Source organism: Vombatus ursinus, unplaced genomic scaffold, assembly GCF_900497805.2.
Source record: "Vombatus ursinus unplaced genomic scaffold, bare-nosed wombat genome assembly UNPS02012156.1, whole genome shotgun sequence".
In the NCBI taxonomy this organism is placed as follows: domain Eukaryota; kingdom Metazoa; phylum Chordata; class Mammalia; order Diprotodontia; family Vombatidae; genus Vombatus; species Vombatus ursinus.
This window is the reverse complement of record NW_020951934.1, coordinates 1204228-1224236: the sequence shown is the minus strand read 5'-3', so window position 1 is coordinate 1224236 and position 20009 is coordinate 1204228. Positions and strand designations below refer to the sequence as shown.

Below are 20009 nucleotides of genomic sequence, written 5' to 3'. Positions count from 1 at the left end.
GACAGGAAAAAGGGGGTCAACCATCTTGTTAAGATTACAAAATACATGAGGAAGAATCAGAATTAGAACTCTGTGTTCCTACCTACCAATATATGTCGAATCTCTTGTCAAGGGTGCCCATGGTTTATTCCCCCAAAGATAAGCACCTTTGGTTTTCAGAAATATATCTGTCCATTGGCAAATAGTCACTAACTATTCGCTTCCAGTGACTGATAATTTTGTTCAGAAAGCTGCAAGACCAATCCATTATGACTGTGAATAAGCCCTCTGTCTGGGAGGAGGGATATGCCAGGAGCAGACTTTGGGGAGACATTATGCCTGGAATCCTTTGTGGGGGGGAATCTGATTATTTTAAATGTAACAGTTTCTTGCTTGTATTTTGCAGAGGCAAGAACTTAAGTATACTTGAAAGTTAATAGCAGTAGATGTTCTTTCTGCAGATAGTCTTACACATTCATTTAATATTCTTTCCATTGAATTTACTCCAGGATTCCTTGACAGAGTAAAATTGTTGTCATCAGTGTTTGAATCTTTCATACTCTGAAATCTGACAATTTCCACTGATACTCATATATTCAAACCTTTTCTCCCAAGGTTTAGGGTTTTGAGATATTATAATGAATGAAGAATGATGTATTAGCATCTCTGTTGCCATGTACAGTACTCTGAAAGGAACGCCATATGTACTTACACAGCTGTCAAACTTCTCGATAGGTTGAAGATGCTCATTTCAGTGCGTGTGTCTATTAGTTGTTTGATGCATTCAGCAAAAAACTTCAGCATAATTATAGGGCAAAAGATGGATATTTGTTAATGTTATCTGTGCCATTCTAAAGATACTATTATGTTTATTATTTCATCCATAGAAAAAACGAAAACTCCCCCGTGGTATTTTACATGCACTTGGTTGCTTGTTAAGACATTCGTTTACTTTTTCCACTCATGATCAGTTTGTTTCTTTCACCAGAGTGTACTACAGGCCTCTCCTTATCCTATTATTCATGAGTTATGAGAGAGACAGAGAGAGAGAGAAAGAGAGACAGAGAGAGAGAGAGACAGAGAGAGAGAGAGAGAGAGAGAGAGAGAGAGAGAGAGTGTGTGTGTGTGTGTATACTGCTCTCAGATTAATCTAGTTACTGATAATAGTAGCTAATATTATTACAGTGCTGTCCTTCTAAAATTAGTGTTCACTCTTACGATGCCAGGAACAGGAGAACCTAATTATTTTAAAGGGTCTTAGAGTGAGATTTCACTTACTGATCAGTTTTAAGGTTCCTCTTTTGTTATAATTAACATGGCTCTGTTTTTTTTTTATATGTGGTAGGAGTAATGTTTATAATTAGCACTTTTAAAGATTTGAGGTTAGCTAAAAAGAACCTTGACACTTCCTTGCTGATTCTTGGGCCTTCCCTCCATGGGATTTTCTTTCAGGTTCTCATCTCTCTGAATTTCTTTAGATGTTTCTACAGCTATTTCCATTCATGGTCAAGGCTTAAAAAAAATACCATAAATGTACCTGTTACTAGACTATGAGTAGATTTATCATTTAATAGGAAATTCATTTTCTCAAAAGTGAACTTTTGTATTGAAAGAATCCCTCCTTATCTATAGATTTTCTTACGTTGAAATGACTAATTTGAAGGCAGAATGATGTTAGCTCCTCAGATTACACTAAACTTTTAGAAGGTCATCTAGTCTGTTCCCTAGACCATTTGAAATAAATGGAACGTACCTTTTTTCTTTTTTAATTGAAAGAGCATCAGTGTGCTGGGCTACATCAGAAATTATAACCATCACCATCAGATTTTCTTCCCTGCATATAAATAAAACAACTCACATTATAATTAAGGCCATTTTTTTCTTTCATGATTGAATTCAATTCAATGTCACATTTTTAAAATCTTTTATTAAATGCCTACTACGTACAAGGGACTGATAAGTAGTAAGGTCATTTTTCTTAGCAATGGGGCAGAGGAGGCTGGACCTCTGATTTATTGATAAGAGATAATTACCAGTGAGGAAACTCACTGTACCAGTGTACCTCAGTGATTGTTTTTCCATCTATAGTTTTTTATAGTTACGTGGGGTACTAAGGTTAAGTGACTTGTCTAAGGTTGCACAACCATTTGTCAAGGGCAGGATGTAAATAATATTCTTCCTGACATCATACCACCTCTGGAGATTCTCCCTATCCCATACCCTACCTCCCCACAAATGACAGTGTCCTTATCCTTAAAGAGTTTATAATCAGGGGTGAGGTGGGCCGATGAAACAGAGACCGTAATGGGTAGAACTAGATAGACTATAATTATTGGCAACTAGATGGTGTAGTGGATAGAGGGCCAGGCCTGGAGTCAGGAAGACTCACCTCTCTGAGCTCAAATCTGGCCTCAGACACTTACTAGCTCTGTGACCATGGGCAAGTCACTTACCCCTGTTTGCCTCAGTTTCTTCATCTGTAAAATGAGCTGGAGAAGGAAATGGCAAACCACTCCAGTATCTCTGCCAAGAAAACCCCAAATGGGGTCATGAAAAGACAGACACAACTGAAATGACTCAACAAGTCTGTAATTAGGGTAAAGGAGAGGTATGGGGTTTTTGTTTGTTTTGTTTTGTTTTTTAGTGCTATCAGTAAATTTGAAGAAGGGGAAGTCACTTTTTCCTGAAGGAGCAGGGAAGGATCAGGGAGAAGTGTCACCTGAGCTGGGCCTTTAAGAAAGAGGATTTCAGTAGACATGGGTGTAATATGTGGATTTAATAGGGCAGAAGGTAAAGGGAGGGCTTCCTATGCATATGCACAAAAGTAGGATAAAATGTGGTTGTCCTCTGAATCCTTTCTAAGACTCTGCACACACACACACACACACATGCACATATTATATATATATAATATATATTTTATATGTGTGTATACATATATATATATAAAATCTATCTATCCATATGTGTGTGTGTGTGTGTGTGTGTGTGTTTGGTTGTGTGTGTGTGTGTGTTCTCTAAGTCATAGTGAGTTAGACAACAATTCAAGGTATCTGCTGAGAAAATTATTCCATTTATTTATTTAAATATATCTGGAATGTATAGAATTCATGAAAGGGAGTAATATGAAATAATACTAAAAAAAGTAGATTGGAGCCAAATTATGGAAAGCCTTAAATGTCAGGCAGAAGAGTTTGTATTTTGGGGCAGCTAGGGGGTGCAGTGGATAGAGCACCAGCCCTGGAGTCAGGAGGACCTGAGTTCAAATCCAGCCTCAGGCATATAACACTTACTAGCTGTGTGACCTTGGGCAAGTCACTTAACTCCAATTGCCTCATCAAAAAAAAAACAAAAGCGAAAACAAACAAAAGAGTTTGTATTTCATTCCACAGGTAATAGGGTGTCACTGAAGGTTTTTTAAGAAGGGGGGAGTCAGTGTTTAGACCTGTGCATTAATATTTAATTTGGCAGTTATGTTAAAGATAGATTAGAGAAGAAGAGGAAGAAATAAAGTTCCACAGTTCAGGCAAGAAGTCATGTAGGCCAGAATTAAGGTGGTAGTGGTGACTTGAATGGAAAGGTGGGAGTTGGGGATAGATGTCAGAGAGATTATGGATGTAGAATTAACAGAATCATCATGGAATGGAGAAAGTAAGAGGAAAGGAAAACAATTTCCTCATTTGTCATATTATTGTGTTCTTTACACCTCCTTGTGCCTATCCTCTGAACCTATTACAGGACTTCTGCATGTATAATTATAATTTTTTATATATTTTTAGTTAGAAGTTCTTAAATCATAGTGAGTTGACCATGATTCGGGACCCTCATCTATTGAGAATTCTATGTTACAAGAGCCATGCCAAGAGCTTGTGGAAATTCATTTGACTTTGATTATTCAAATCAGTGAGCATTTCTTATGTGCCTGCTTATATATACTGAGCAGTGTTTCTAGGGTCTAGAGGAAAATAACATATTTAGGTAAAATACAGACCCTGTCCTGATTGAGCTTACAGTGACAGGGTAGGTTATGTGGAGATAAGATAGATAGTTAGATAGATAGATAGACAGACAGACAGACAGACAGATAATTACTAAGTATATCAGAGATGTAGACAACAAAGTGTAATGTGCAATCTGGGATTTGGTAAGAGAGGAGCCATACTGGCCTTCTTTCTTTTCCTCATTTAATTACTTAAACATATTTTTACTTATGTGTCCATATAGTTTCCTCCAATACAAACAACATAAGCTTCTTAAGGGGAGGAAATATTTCATTTTTATCTTTGTATACCTATTGCTAGGGTAGCTAGGTGGCACAGTGGATAGAGGTCCAGGCATGGGGCCAGGAAGATTGATCTTCCTGATTTAAAATCTGGTCTCAAACACTATCTATCTGTGTGACCCTGGGCTAGTCATTTTACCCTGTTTGCTTCGGTTTTCTCATCTGTAAAATGATCTGGAGAAGAAAATGACAAACCACTCCTGTATCTTTGCAAAGAAAATCCCAAATGGGGTCACAAAGAGTCAGACACAACTGAAAAATGACTAAATAACAAATACCTAATACTTATTGATTGATTGAGTAAAGTTGTTGTACATAAGGATGAATTAGGAGGCTTTCATAAGGTGGGATATTTAAAGTTGGGCTTTAAAGAATAGGTAGAAATTTGAAAGGTGAATGGCAGAAATTAGAACATTCCAGGCAATGGGAACTATGTATGCAAGTGCACAGAGGTAGGAAGTCTTGGCCTATTTCAGAGGTCATGAGTAATCCATTTTAGTCTTAAGTATGGTGTCAGTGGGTGGAAATAATGTGAGATAACCATGAAAACCTGTGTGACACTAGACTATAGAAGGCCTCAAATGCCAGAAGGCGTATGAATTTTCCTTGGTAAGCAGAAGACCATGAAAGATTGTGGGTGAGAGAATGATATGACCAGGTCTGTGTGTCCAACCTGCATTGGTAGAGATAGTTTCCTTACAAGAGAGTTCCTTATACCAGTGAAATCATAGACCCATTCCCTGTCTCTAATCTTAAAGATATCAGAGAAGCATATGGGCTGTCCATTAGTTATCTTTCTGTGTGACTAACCTATGGTATTTTTTAATCATGCATTTTCTTTTCAGCATCCTTTCCTCCAGTTCTTCACCATTCTGTTTGTGTCTGTGTGTTGCAGCCTTCTTATACCTACCATATTCCTTTCCACTATGCTTTAAATAATATCCCTTTTTTAATTCTTTGGAGACCATAGTATTATATATCTAATCGTATAATTACCCTAGTAGAAGAATGTTATTAAAAAGATAAGCCTTTGTTTCTGGGAGAAGTTTCAGATCATTAAAGAAGTTTTGAAATTTCTCAAAGGCAAACCAAGCTACTCTTCTTTTGCTGTTTAATTCTGGGCCCAACTCTTTGTCTGTTTGCAGTGTCTGTCCTAGACATGTATACTGATGGATGGGCTCTATTGGTTATTCATCTAACTGCATGTCATCTTCTGGACAATATGCATTTTTCATCTACCTAGTTTTTCCTGTGCAGATGGTTAAGGTAAACTCTTTTGAGTGATAATGAATCTTTTCCACAGGCTCTTCACCATTTTAGGTTTTGATGCAACCAGCATGATATCTTCCACAAATAGGAATATCTGGTGTAGGTGGTCTACTGTGCTATAATATTACTTATTAAAGCCTTCCTGTTGCTTACTAATACTGTCACTTAGGATGCACTTGATATATGTGTAGATTATTCTAGTTATTGAGGTTCTCTTGGTCTTTTTTTTCTCCCATATTAAATATTCCTGCCAAATCAAATGCACAGTGGACTTTTTAATTTCCTTCATCTTTCGGTGAATTATGTGATGTTAAAGATTAGATTTACTCAGAAATGTTACTTCTTGAATTTTTTTTTACATGCCTTTGGTGTCTTCTTCACATACTTTACTTTATGAATTAATCATTCAGGGCTATCATAATTGTGTTGACTTCCATGGAATTCCTCTCTATTTTAGCCAAGGCCAATTGCTTTTCCCATTTTTTAAAAGGTCTATTTTTAATACTAATGTTGTGAAACTAAAAATAGTTTTTTATAATTTTTATACAGTTTTTTTTTCCTTTTTTTTGTCTTTCCATTTCCCTTGATAAATTCCCTTGAATTGTCTTTGCTTAATTTGAGTCTCTTGCCAAATTTTCTTTAAACTGATTTTTAAGTTCTAGTCTTTTTGTTTTATGAGATGACTCTGCTCAAAATCTTTCATCATTCTTCTCCATAAAGATTTTGCAAATAAGCTTATATTCTAAACTAATCTTGCCCTTAGCAACATTAGCTACTTAGCAAGGTGTATCCATTTGGCAAGTAAGTCAAGTGTTTACTGAATAAGGTGCTTTTTAGTCTCTCTTGGTTTCCTTTTCTGACAATTACTTTGTCATTTAAACTGTGTGAAATTGTTATTGTTGATGTCATTACTTTCTTTTACCCATATCTCATTTTTCATCATTTGTTTGAATCAATCAAGATGGAGTTGTTTTAACAGCATACCATGTCTTCTTCTCATTCATTTTCTTCTACTTTTGTACTTATTTTGAATTTTGCTGTAACAAGTTAGTGGGTTAATAATACACAGAGAACTGACTCAACAATGACTCCCGCATAAGTAATAATTTATTTTCTATCTAGTATAATATAGTAAATTTTTGTGATGTTAGTTTGTTCTTGCTTTGCCTAGTACCTTCCAAGTATTTTCTTGAAGAAAATGCTTATGATATGTTAAGGCATTAAGCTTCCATGTAGTCCACAAGGTTTGGGCCTCTTTCTCATTACTAATTTCTACTCACCATCTTCCCCTATTCCCATCATTCCATTGAAATCACCAAGTATCAAAATACATATTGATTTCATTTGGATCCTGGTCTTGATAGAATTTCTATACTTTTTAATTTCCTGCAACAGATGTTGGTATAAAAGCTGTAATTATTATCATGGTGGCTATTTTGCAAATATTTGTCATCAGCACTACAATTCAAGATGACCAAATATATCTCCAGGAATGATGTCTTAAGGCCTTTGGACATATGAAAAATAACTCCTCCAGCTTATTTACTGGCCTTTCAAACGAGTATTTGTAAGCCATCCTTCCAATAAGCTCCATTTTCCTTTTTTCTTCTGGAGTTTTTTACCATGAGAATGTGATATGATTCAGTTTCTTTGATAGTGTTTCTACTCATTGGTCAGTGAATAAGGATAAGATTTAGAATAACAACAGTGAAATTAAAGCCCTCTGAGTAAATGGGATTGCTAAGAGAGAGAGGAATAGCGGAGGAAAGGCAACTTCTGCAGAACATCTACCTTAAAGGTTAAAAAGAGGGTAAGCGGTCAGGTAAGGAGATAGAAAAGAAGTAGGGTTTAGAGAAGTAAGAGAACAAAGAAAATGTAGTGTCTTTGAAGCCATGGAAACAGAGTGGGACAGTAACTCACGGAGGAGGGGGAAGCCCTGGTACAGATATCCCATCTAGTGTTTTCTAGTTGACAAAACAGCATCTGAGTTCCAAACACTGAGAACCTAAATGTTTCAGATTCCTCCATTGAAGATATGGCTAACGTCCTGGAAGCTTATATTTATTCCTCTTACTATGGTATGGAAATTATTATGGTCAAGAGATGTTATGTCTCACTCAGGGGAACAAGCTACCACCCTTTCCTGTCATATATTTTGTTTAGAAATTTTTTATTTTTATTGATAACCTTTTGGTTTTATATCACATTTATTTTCAAACATATTTGTCCCCTCTCTACTACTTAAAGAACCATCACAAGAGACAAAGAAACACTTAAAATATTTTAAAAATAGAAAAGTAAGCAGCCCAAAAAAACTTCAACCAACTCCTAGACTTTGTCAAATAGTGTACGTAATATTCTGCACGTGTGGTATTCTCTAATGAGAGAAAAGTACATTTTTTTTTCAGTTCTCTTCAGGGACTAATCATAGTCGTTATAATCATATAGCACTCTGTTTCATTTTACTGTTCTTTCTGTTTAGGTGGTTTTATTCATTGTATATTTTGTTTCCCTGATTCTCCTTCACTGTGTCAGTTCTTATGAGTCTTCTGATGTTTCTCACCTCTTCATAATCGTTCTTATAAAGCAGCATTTCGTTACATTCTTTGACAAAAATTTGTTTAGTCATTTTTGTTACCATATGTATCCTTGAGTAGGCATTATGGTATAGTGAATCTACTAACTTCACCCCTGGGCTTGTTTCCTCCCTGGAGTGAGGTTAAACTAAATGTTCCAGCTCTATTAAATCTAAGAGTCTAGGTTTTTAATATCTTCCAAGTCATTTGTTTTCTTTTGCTACCTCCCAAGCCTTATACCCACTATGCATCTTTCCATTATCCTTTTTGTCACCTGCAGTAATGATTCTCCTGAGAATGTGATTCACAAAGCTATGTAATATTCTTTAACCCTATGAAAGCTTCACTGTCCACTTTCTCTGTTTCTACTGTATATTATTAGGGAAAGACACAAAATGGAATGGATGAGACCTACTATAAACCCATGTGCTCAACCCTCTGCCACTTCCTCAGTACCATGAAACAGCACTTTTATTCCTCTTTGGTTGACTCCCAATTTTCACCTTTTCTAGCAGCTCTTTCAGATGTTTTTCAATCCCTCCATATCCTTTCTCTTCTCCCCAGTTTTAGCAGATGACTTCACTCCTTTTATTTTACTGAGATCAAGGCAATCAGTCAAAAGAGTCCTGGATTTTTCTCCTCTCTGGCTAAAAATTTTTTTGTATCTTTCCCTATTCCTTCCTCTTTCCATTCTGTCTCTGGGAAAGAAATATCCCTCTTTTCCAAAGCTGAATCCTCAACCTTTATCCCCTAATCCTACCCCCCTGTCTATCCCTTTGGGATCCTTTTCCTTCAGTTATATTTTATATCTCTAATGTCTTCTATGTGGCCTTTTCCCCTTAGTTTTTATAAACATTCTCAAGTATCCCCTGACTTAAAAAAAAATCCATCCTACCTCACCTCATCTTCCTCATAAAGCAACTGTCTTTTATCTCCCCTGTTCACAACCACATGCTTAAAAAAAAAAAAGTTGACTGCCCTCACTGCTTCTTCTTCCTAGCCAGCCACTTCTTTTTTCCTCAGCATCTTTTAATGTGATTGCCACCACCATCACACCTCTCTGTACTGATTATTTCTCTTCTTCTTGAGTCTCATGAATGTAAGGCTATGACTTATTCTTCTTTGCATACCCTGTAGTATCTAACAATAATTACGCATTTATATGGCATTTTAAAATTCACAAAACACTTTCCTAAAAGTGATCTTTTGAGATAGGTGGTGCAAATATTATTATACCCTTTTTTCAGATGTGGAAACTGAGGTTCAGAAAAGTTGAATAAATTATATAAAGCCATACATTTAATCACAGAACTGGACCTTCTGACTCTCAGCGGGATGCTTTTATTATGCTTTTATTCCTAAAACAACACATCTTTCCTTGTCAACCATAGATTTTTGTTTAATGAATGATGAGAATGTTGAATTTTTATTAATTTTTTGTGCCAGTAGTCAACAGTGAGATTGCTTATTATATCTCCCCAACCAATAAAGAATAGATAATCCCTCTACTGTTAAAGGTAGTTGAAAAAAACCTATCAACAACAGATAGGGAAAAAAAAATCCAAAACATGGCAGTTTATTGATGTTGGTATTATAAGTGTACATGGACCTAATAGTTGGGTGGGGGGTGGGAGGCAAAGAAGGTAAGGCAAGCCCTGGAGCACCCAGAAAATCAATAATTTGTTGTGGTTGAATTTAAGGCAGAGCTCCATTGAGTTTCCTTGGCAATAACTTCCTATATAAGCCTTCTGCCACCTGCTGAACCTATTCTGTATCTCAGCCTATCCCAGATTACCACATGGTGACTATCAAGGCCTTTCAACAAGAGTGACATAGATAAACTTGGGCTTGCGAAGTCCCAGACCACTGACTATAAGGATAAAAGAATAACTTTTTACAATGAAAGGATTACATGTATTTCTCCCATTCTATTTATAACCTAAAGCAGGCAGTTTTTTTTCTTTCTCTTTTTCTTTCTTTCTCTTTCTTTTTCTTTCCTTTTTTTTTTCTTTTTTTTTTTTGGCACGTAAATGCATTAGAGGTTAACTACTGTATTAGAGGTAAGATCAGTTTATTGACAATGACCTAAATAACTGCTAACATAGTGGATCAGACTGGCCACCTTAGTAAGGCTAGAGACCCCAGTGAAGAAGGGAGGACCCTACTTACTGATGCACAGGAAAAGAGTGGGGTCTGGGTAGTTGGGGAACATTACAATTGGCTACACTGGAAAAATGGCTTGGCATTCAGGTGTGGCTAATCATGCCTCTCTGACAATTCAGGGTTGTTTAATTTTGGGGGGACTCGTCTCCCTCTCATAATCTGGGTCAGGAGACCAGAACCATCAGGTTATCCCAGTTGGGGAAGATTAAACCTCCCCTAGTTGCACAAGGACAGGCAGGGACCTGTGACTTGTCTTTTGTGGGAATGGCACCAGGTTAAGTAGGTTAAGTCCTGGTGAGGACTTACAGACAACAAGCAGATGTCCCACGGCTAACTGCATGAGTGATTACAACATTCTCTTTCAACCACACCTTTAAACTAGCTCTGAGGGACAATTGCCTTCTTGAGCTTAACTCCTGAATGCACAAGTGTGGCTTGACAAAATGAGGAATAGAGTCAATTACCCTGTAAAATCAATATAGTAGAAATCAGAGATAATATTTTTATCTTTTCTCATTTCCTTCCTTCTTTCCTTCTTCTTCCTCCTCTTCTCTCTCTCTCTCTCTCTCTCTCTCTCTCTTTCCCTCTCCCTCTCTCTCCCTCTCTCCCTCTCTCCCTCCCTCTCCCTCTTCCCCTCTACCCTTCACTCCCCCCCCACCTTTTCCTTTTCTCCTTTTTGTAGATAGTGAGCATGGCTTAGAACGGACATGCGTCTGCCAATGACTGGCCATATGAGGAATTTTAAGAAGTGAGCTAAAAGAGGGAAGAGTGTGTTCCAGGCATGGGGGATAGACAGCCAGCACAATATTGTTATTGCTACATATTTCGATATAATTCATCAAACATTTATTAAGCATCTATCATGTACTGTGCTGGGTTACAGGGATACACAAATAAAAAATTAAAACCTTGCATTTAAGGAGATGAACAAGAGAAGAGAGGATATTAAATGTACAAAGATACTGTGATGAGGGGTAGCTAGGAGATACAGTTGAAAGAGCAATGTCTCTGGAGTCAGGAGAACTTGAGTTCAAATCTGGCCTCAGACGTAGTTGTGTAACCCTGGGCAAGATTTTTAACCCCAATTGCCTCCTCTCCCTTCGCCCTACCCCGCTCTCTCCCCCCAAAAAAATACTCTGATAGATAAGGAAACACGTGGTATAGTTTATGATGAGAACAGAGGGTTATGATGAGAATAGAAGCATGATCTAAAGCACAATAGAAAGATTGGAGGAAGGAACTAATACCTTCATATGGGGCATCAGGGAAGAGGTGGTTCTTGAAATGAGCTAAGCCTTGAAGGTGCAAAATAGCACAAAGAGAGTGCTTTGCCTGTGCAAATATGAGGAGGCGGGAGTTCAGTGAGCTGAGAATAGTTTGTAGTTCAGTTTGGCCAACAGAATGTGATGGGGAGGGGCAGCTAGGTGGCGCAGTGGATAAAGCACCGGCCCTGAAATCAGGAAGACCTGAGTTCAAATCTGGCCTCTGTCAAAACACTTGACACTTAATAGCTGTGTGACCTTGGGCAAGTCACTTAACCCCAATTGCCTAAAAATAAAAAACACAAAAACAAACCAAAAAAAAAAAAAAGGAATGTGATGGGGAGCAATGGTCACAACCTCTTGCCACATTCATTCCCTTCTCTCCGCTCACCCAGATACCACCCTAACTCATCATCTCCTGTCTGGACTGTCAGGTGACTGCTCTGCTTTCATCTCCTGTCCAATCATTGCACACAACTGCCAAATTGATATTTCTCAAGCAAAGGCCTGTGTGTGCCTGTGTCTTACGCACACACGCACACACACAAACACACTCACGCTTCCTTTAGGATACATACAAACTCCTTTGATTGACACTTAAATTCTTTCAGAATCTGTCTGTAGTCAGCCTTTTCAGGCTTCTTTCACATTACTCCCCCTCACAAATTCTGCATCTCACCCAAACTGGTCTGCTTGATGGAACATGTATACAACAGTCCTTCCTCCACCCTTGTGCCTTTTCCCAAGCTCTTTTCCTTACCTAGTATACTCTGCATCTTCCCTTTTGCCCTTTGGAATCCCTTATTAACTTCAAAGCTCAGCTCAGTCATTAGAGGTCTTAGAGTTCAACCCCCCTCATTTTACAGATGAGAAAACTTGAGACTTAGGGAATTTAAGTCACTTGCCCAAGGTTACATAGGCCTAAGTGGCAGAAGTAAGATTTAAATTAAGGTCCTGTGGCTCCAAATTTAGTACTTTCCCACATACCTGTTGCCCCTCTCACCTCCTCCAGGGGGACTTCTTTTTTTTCTTTTAAATAGTATTTTATTTTTTCCAGTTACATGTAAAGACAATTTTTAACATTCATTTTTATGTAAAATTGTAAGTAGCAAATTTTCTCCCTCCCCTCTTTCCTCTGTAAGACAGTAAGCAATTTGGTGTAGGTTTTATATGTACAACCATATAAAATGTTTCCATATTAATCTTGTTGTGAAAGAAGAAGCAGAACAAAAAGGAAAAAAAAAACTATGAAAAAAATAAAGTGAAAATAGTATGCCTCGATCTGCATTCAGACTCTGTCAGTTCTTTCTCTGGATATGGATAGCATTTTCCATCACTAGTCTTTTGGAATTGTCTTGTATCATTATATTGCTGAGAAGAGCTAAGTCAGTCATGGTTGATCATCACACAACATTGCTGTTACTGTGTAAAATGTGCTCCTGGTTCTGCTCACTTCACTTTGCATTAGTTCATGTTAAGTCTTTCCAGGTTTTTCTGAAACCTGCCTGCTCATTATTTCTTATAGCATGATGGTGTTCCATTACATTCATATCCCGCAGCTTGTTCAGCATTTCCCAATTGATGGGGGGGCTTTCTTGATGTTTCCAGTTGTTAGTGCTCTCCACATTATAAGTGATTAGTAAATGCTTGTTGAGTGAATGTTGATGAAGTAAGTCTGAAAGAGTAGGTTGAAGATCTTGTATTTTACCCGTAGTTACCAAGGCCGGTAGGATAGGGCAGCTAGGTGGCACAATGGATAGAATGCTCAAGAAGACTTTCTGCATTCAGATACGATCTCAGACACTTCACAGCTGTGTGACCCTGGGCAAGTCACTTAACACTTGCCTCAGTTTCTCATCTGTAAAGTGAACTAGAGAAGAAAATGGCAAACCATCCCAGTATCTTTGCCCAAGATCATAAAGAGTCAGACATGAGTGAATCCCAACAATACCTGGAGAGTCACAAATCCTACTTGAGCCCTAATACTCCTGTGTCAAGGCTTAGTTGTAGAGAGGCGGAGCTCAGGTGCCATCCTTTCTGTAACAAAGACCAGTTAGGATGCTATTAAAATAGTTCAGTTAAGAGATAATAAGGACTTCAAATTCGTCTGTCAGTTTTCCTGGCCCATTTCCTATCAGTTATCCAGTCGTACTCGACAAAGGGCAATTGTACTCTAGACTTATTTCTTCTGTCTAGTATGATATGCACCAAGGGGTTATCTGTGCAGATCCTTGCCATTTACTTTTTCTTTTCCTTTTCTTTTAAAATTCTTGGCAGATGTGCTGATTCAGCAGTAATTGTACTCTTTCCCTTTTGCTTAATGTTGTGAAATTACAAATTGGTGTCACTCCTTGCCATACATAGCTACTTGTTTGGGTCACCAACTTCGGTGAGGAAACTAATTGAGCACATTTGTAGTTTCTGTTGATTTTCTTTAACAGTGTGAACAAAAGAAACACTTGTTATTGTCCCACAGATTTCCTCTCTTCTTCCTCCTTTCAGCCTTTGAGCTTGCTGAGAAACACGTGCAACAAATGGTTTTCTTTTCTGCTCCCCCTGTAGGAATTCCTGGCTGTTCCAAACCAATGTAAAATTTCATTTCATGGAAATTTCATAGAAATTTTTTACATTGGATTGAAACAGTTGGAAATCCCAAATATGTGGTTTAATCCTATAATTTATTGAAGGCAGTACCAGAGATTTATTATTCAACTTGATCATCAGGATGGCATGTTTATACATTTTTAATTTCTTGTTTCTCTTCTGAGTTGAGAAACTTATTAATCATATGTCTGAGCTAAGTCTTTGCTTATTCATAGTGGTCAGGACTCAGATTCTTATGCTCCCTCTGGTGAATTCAGTATTCCTACTGATTTTCATTTTAACAGTCTCACTTTTAAGGCAAGGTTACACTTTATATGAGGTTTCACCAGCAGCTTAGTTTCAGAAAAAAAGTATACTTCCCCCATTCTTGCTGTATGATGGGAAGTATTTCCATCCAAGGAGCTTTTTAATACTTCTGTATTTATACGTAGATGTTAATATATTTGCACAAGGATGATTTAACCCAAGTGTAGAAGTTTTTGGTAAACCCTATTTTTTAGCATAATTTGAGAACATTTTCCCACCTTCATTTTTTTTAGTCCTAGAGCAGTTTGTGGCTGCTCTTCAGAAGGTGAAAAATTGGTATTCTGTATTAAACTTGATCATTTCCCTAAATTCCAAATTTTTTCTTTTGTTCCACTGGAGGAAGAGAACAGACTCAGGACTGTGGATATTCTGAATCAAATGAAACTTAGTTAGCAAAGCTGCAATGATTCTGTTTCTGTCTCCATGGTGAATGATTATTTGTTTGGAGGGGCCTCAAGTTTTTTTTATCCTTGCCCATCAACTTTTGTCTCTTTCATCTGAAGCTTGACACTCAAGTGAGTGAGGCTTCCCAGGCCTCCTCATAAGGAAAACCTATTTAGGAGTATTATTTCCCTCTCCTTTGTCATCCTCTCTGGTTAAATAATTTCTAATTGCTTGCATCCTCTTAGCAGATTCAATATCTGTAATACTAGAGCGAGATAAATGGAGAAGGAAGATTTTGAGAGGGGACTTTTGTCACTGAGAACCCCCAATTTCCAAAGTGAAAGAACTCATTGTAACAGAGAGATACATTTTTCCCCTAACGTTATCTTCAATTTATATGAATTGGAGAAGTGACTCTTTTTATAAGATGAAGTTAGAAAGAAATGCCAGTTCAAAAATTGGCCAAAACAGGGGCAGCTAAGTGGCGCAGTGGATCAGACTCTGGCCTTGAAGTCAGGAGGACATGAGTTCAAGTCCAGTCTCAAGACACATGTCACTTACTAGCTGTGTGACCCTGGGCAAGTCACTTAACCCCAATTGCCTCACCAAAAAATCCAAAAAAACAACAAAAAAAAATTGGCCAAAACCAACCGAAACCCTGGCCGATGTTGCATGGCTGCTTTCTGAACTGACATACCCTGAATTTTATTTTTTTTATAGTGATTTTTGCAGTTCCTGTGAGTGTTAATTATATCAGTCACTGATGTTAATATGAATGCTTTCTAATGAATCTAGCAAATACTTATCTTATCTCTTTGATTTGTAGTCCCACCACGCAATTTGATGATTGACATCCAGAAAGACACTGCTGTTGAAGGAGAAGAGATTGAAGTGAACTGTACCGCCATGGCCAGCAAACCAGCCACTACTATCCGATGGTTCAAAGGGAACAAGGAGCTGACGGGTAGAGTTGGGGGATGTGTCCCTTTACTGTTGTTGTTGTTATTCATGACATGGAGTGTTGCCTTTTAATAACATAAAGCCTCCATCATAGTGAGCATACTTTAAAATACATGCCCACAATATACATCCACAGCAAATAGAACTAAATCTTTAATTTAAATATAAAGTTTTTTAAAGTACTTTTATAGCAAAATCTTACCAACCCTTTGAAAAGGTGCATTCTATTCCCCCAAAACAAAGTTTGGGCATCCATAGAAATATTTCCACAAGGTGACGTCACACACCATTGCATCAGGCTTTCCTGAAAGACTTGAAGGCATAAGCTAAGAACTTTGGCCTGAGGTCTTGACATTCAAGACTAGAATTTGAGTTTATTTTTTTTTTTCTCCTTAAGCTCATGAAGTCTGTTTTCATTCCCTCAAGCTCTACTTCCTTACGCCAGGTCTTTGACAAGATCGTTATACTTGGACGTAACTTGGGATAAGTTAGAACCCAGAATTTTCATTTTTTACTTTTAAGAAGTCTTTTATTTAAACAGAGTGAATAATGTAAATAGTGAGATGCAAAGTCATTCTAGCTATCTTTTTCAGTGCCAGCTCTTTTGATAATCTGTTTCCCTGAAGGGGTGACTTTCCCACCAGAATGAGAAATTTTAGCTCAGTTAGAAATTTATAGATCCACCTCTTTTGTGAATTTACTCATTCTTTCCCCATTTTCCTCTTTACCAACATGTTCTTGTGCTCAATTTAAAATTTTCTTCTAATGGCAAGCAGCCTTCTATTCTAGTCCTTGTTCAACTGGATCCTTCAACAGTAGACATGTTCTGCTGCCTGTGTTTTGATACATATATCTTCAAATGGCCACCACTTTAGTTTTTGCTTCATTTGAAGATTCTGCTTCCACTCTGTTTGACCACACCCCTCCCCTTCACTCAAACTGATTGGTTTCCTTAAACTGTTTTTCGGCATTCAGATGCCCTTTCAAGATCACCATGGAATTGGTACCTTGGATAAGGAACCCAGTAGGCTGAACTACTTTGGTTGTAGTTTGGCAGAAATGGTCAGATTAAAATAGCCCTCTTTAATTTGAAGTATGCCAAAGGGAACTGCTCAAATCTCTGTAGAAAAGAGATGGAAAAGTCTGTATCTAGACATGGGCAAGTCTAAGTATGTATTAACATCAGTTTAAATTTAAAATATTTGCTCTGCTTTTATCTCCTATTTCCTAGGTATGGTTTTGAAAGGAGATAGTTTCTCATTTCCCCTTTGCCTTCTCTGTTTATGTGAATTGAGCCATTAAATGTGTACCATTATGTACAAAACATTAAAAGAAAGTTAATGGTGCGTCATGTCCCGGAGAGTGCGGAGTTCAGGGAAGGGGCTGCCTTTGCCTATTCATTCCATCCGGAAGCCTCCTTCTTCCTTTTCTGGGTGTTCTTGGAAGTGTCTCCCATCTGGCTCAAAGCCCTGTACAATACTTTGCTTCAACCCACTGCCACTGCATTTTTGTGGTCTTCAACAGTCTCAGAGTTTAAGCATTTTAATTACTATTTTAATTATGTAAATCCATTTAGTTACTTTCCTTCTTAATTGTTGATGATAGAAGGAGGAGAAAGGGAGCTTGTTTATGACTCTATTGATTTAAGTATTTAGGAGGTTTGGATGACATCCTGGAATTTTCTAAACTGCCTAGTAGATAACGAAGTACTTAACAGATGTTTCAAGTTCAGATGGGTCTGTAAAGTGAACACCTCTCATCTCATTTGCTCTGCCCAGAGCATTCAGATGTCAAGATGGCAGGCATTTACCCAAGTTGTTTTGAGGAAGCTTCAGAATAGAGGGAAAGTTATAAATTTAATTAATAACAAATGCAATTAAGTCATGTAGACATTAAACATATTTATTGAATGCCTACAATATGTGAGGCACTGTGTCGTGCTCTAGAGAGACAAGGGGGAAAAAAATGACATCCCTCTCACCAAGGAGCTTACATACTGTCATTTATTTTAATGTGTATATAACATGTACATCAATAAATATAATATAAGGTAGGAAATGTATAAAATATACAATGTGTCAGCCTAAAAGTAAATAACAAACTAAATAAAACTAGCCTTCCTTATTAGTAACTTGTTCACCTAATATTCTTAGTCAGGATAAGTAACTATTTTATAGAAGTTGATTTAAAAATGACTCCAGTGTCCAGAATTCCCTTAACCACCTATTTCTTGATACATTTTCTCTCCTACAGGAAAATCAGAGGTGGAGGAATGGTCAGACATGTACACTGTGACCAGTCAGCTTATGTTGACTGTTGGCAAAGAGGATGATGGCGTCCCTGTGATCTGTCTTGTGGACCACCCTGCCGTCAAAGACATGCAGACACAGCGGTACTTAGAAGTACAGTGTAAGTACCTAAGTATTTTATTCTTTGGGGATAGAGCTAGAGTTGCTTGAAAAGACTTCAAAAGCCATTAATTATGTAATTACATTTTATTATAGTGTAGATACAATTTCTATCTTGTAACCTTGGAAGAGAAATCAAAGTATTGAGAATCACATAATGGATTAAACAATGAAATTTTTATGCAGCTTTGCCATGTTACGGAGTACTAGTGGGATTCTAGAAATACCATATTTAACTAAAATTTAGTGCTTGAAGAGGGACCTATCCAGATTCCTGGACCTTAATGTGGATCTGCTATAGCACTTGACTTTAATTAAAGGGATTTCTGTGAGTGTGTACTGACATTATGCCTGTGCCGGCATTGAAAAGTAATTTTTAAAAATTTTTTACTTCTTTGTAAATATACTATTGGAGCAACCAAGTAGTGCAATGAAATAGAGTGCTGGACCAAAGATGAGTCAGGAAGACTCATCTTTGTGAGTTGAAATCTGGCCTCAGATACTTACTAGCTTTGTGACCCTGAGCATGTCCCTTAACCCTGTTTGCCTCACTTCCCTCATCTGTAAAATGAGCTAGAGAAGGAAAGGTCAAAACCATTCTAGTATCTTTTCCAGGAAGACTCCAAAAGGGTCATGAAGAGTCAGATGTGACTGAACAGCAACAGTGAACATGCCACAGCTGTGAATATGAGCGTCTGCCTGTCTCCCTTTGAATGTGCTGCCTTTTCTCTTAGAGCACTGGCTTACATCTTAAACCTGATGTATAGCAGTGAGTTTAAAATGTTGGAATGTATGGGTCAGTGTTACAATGTGGGGGTCTTAAATATTAGTAGTAATAATACTAATGACATTGATCCATAAAGTGTAAATAATTTTAAAAATTGATGTTGACATGATATATACATAACTTCCAGCCCATATGTAATGAAAAGCTTTGAAAATGTACAGACTTAGCAGAAGAAATCGGAACTGTATGGGAGCAGAATGCAGTCTGTCAGCCACATTTTCCTGTCTGCTACTGGAGTTGTCTCAACTTTCTTTTAGTTAACTTAGAAAGGATAAGCCTCTATCTCGATATTTTTATTCAGTTGCAAAACAAAGTTGTTTTATTCATCTGCACAATAGTCTGTGGAAGATTAAGCATAAAAGAATAATGATAAGATAGTGATTTGCCCCCAAATTGTTTCTATCCAAACTCAATTGAAAACATTAAAAGTACAAGATAATACCTACAACAACAACAGTACACTGATGTAGTGTAAGTATCATCATCCCTATTTTTCCGATGAGGAAATAATACTCAAAACCAATATATGAGCCCAGATTGCTGACTCCAAATCTAGCCCTCTATCATGCTACCCATTTTTAATTAATGGTGTAATACATTCTTATAGAATCTTAGATTCAGAACTGGAAAAGGTCTCTAAGAAATATAATTTATAGGTGAAATGACTCGCCTAGTAATTATAAGCCATGATTTCAACTCAGACCCTCTTGCTCTTCCACCTGCACCGTGTTTCTTATTTATGCCTTCAAAATAATCGTAATGAGAAATATAGACAGAGACATAACCTGTTTCCCTTTAAGGAGCTCAAGCCTGAGATGAATTGAGTTGTTTTTCAGTCGTGTCTTATTCTCTGTGACCCCATTTGGGATTTTCATGGCAAAGATACTGGAGTAGTTTGCTATTTCCTTCTCCAGTTTATTTTGCAGATGGGGAAACTGAGGCAGAGTTAAGTGACTTGCTCAGGGTCACACAGTTTGTAAATGTCTGAGGCTGGATTTGAGCTCAGGAAGATGATTCTTCCTGACTCTA

The 20009-nt window shown here is 37.4% G+C and overlaps 1 protein-coding gene across 3 annotated transcripts in view; it reads left to right on the top strand.

The window, feature by feature from the left end:
• CADM1 (cell adhesion molecule 1) overlaps positions 1-20009 on the top strand; it is a 363418-nt gene that overhangs the window by 288420 nt on the left and 54989 nt on the right. For all 3 annotated transcript variants that reach the window (XM_027857516.1, XM_027857515.1, XM_027857514.1), the window contains exons 4-5: positions 15652-15789; positions 18039-18194. In XM_027857516.1, coding sequence (XP_027713317.1) covers positions 15652-15789; positions 18039-18194 — 294 coding nt within the window. The remainder of the gene's footprint in view (positions 1-15651; positions 15790-18038; positions 18195-20009) is intronic.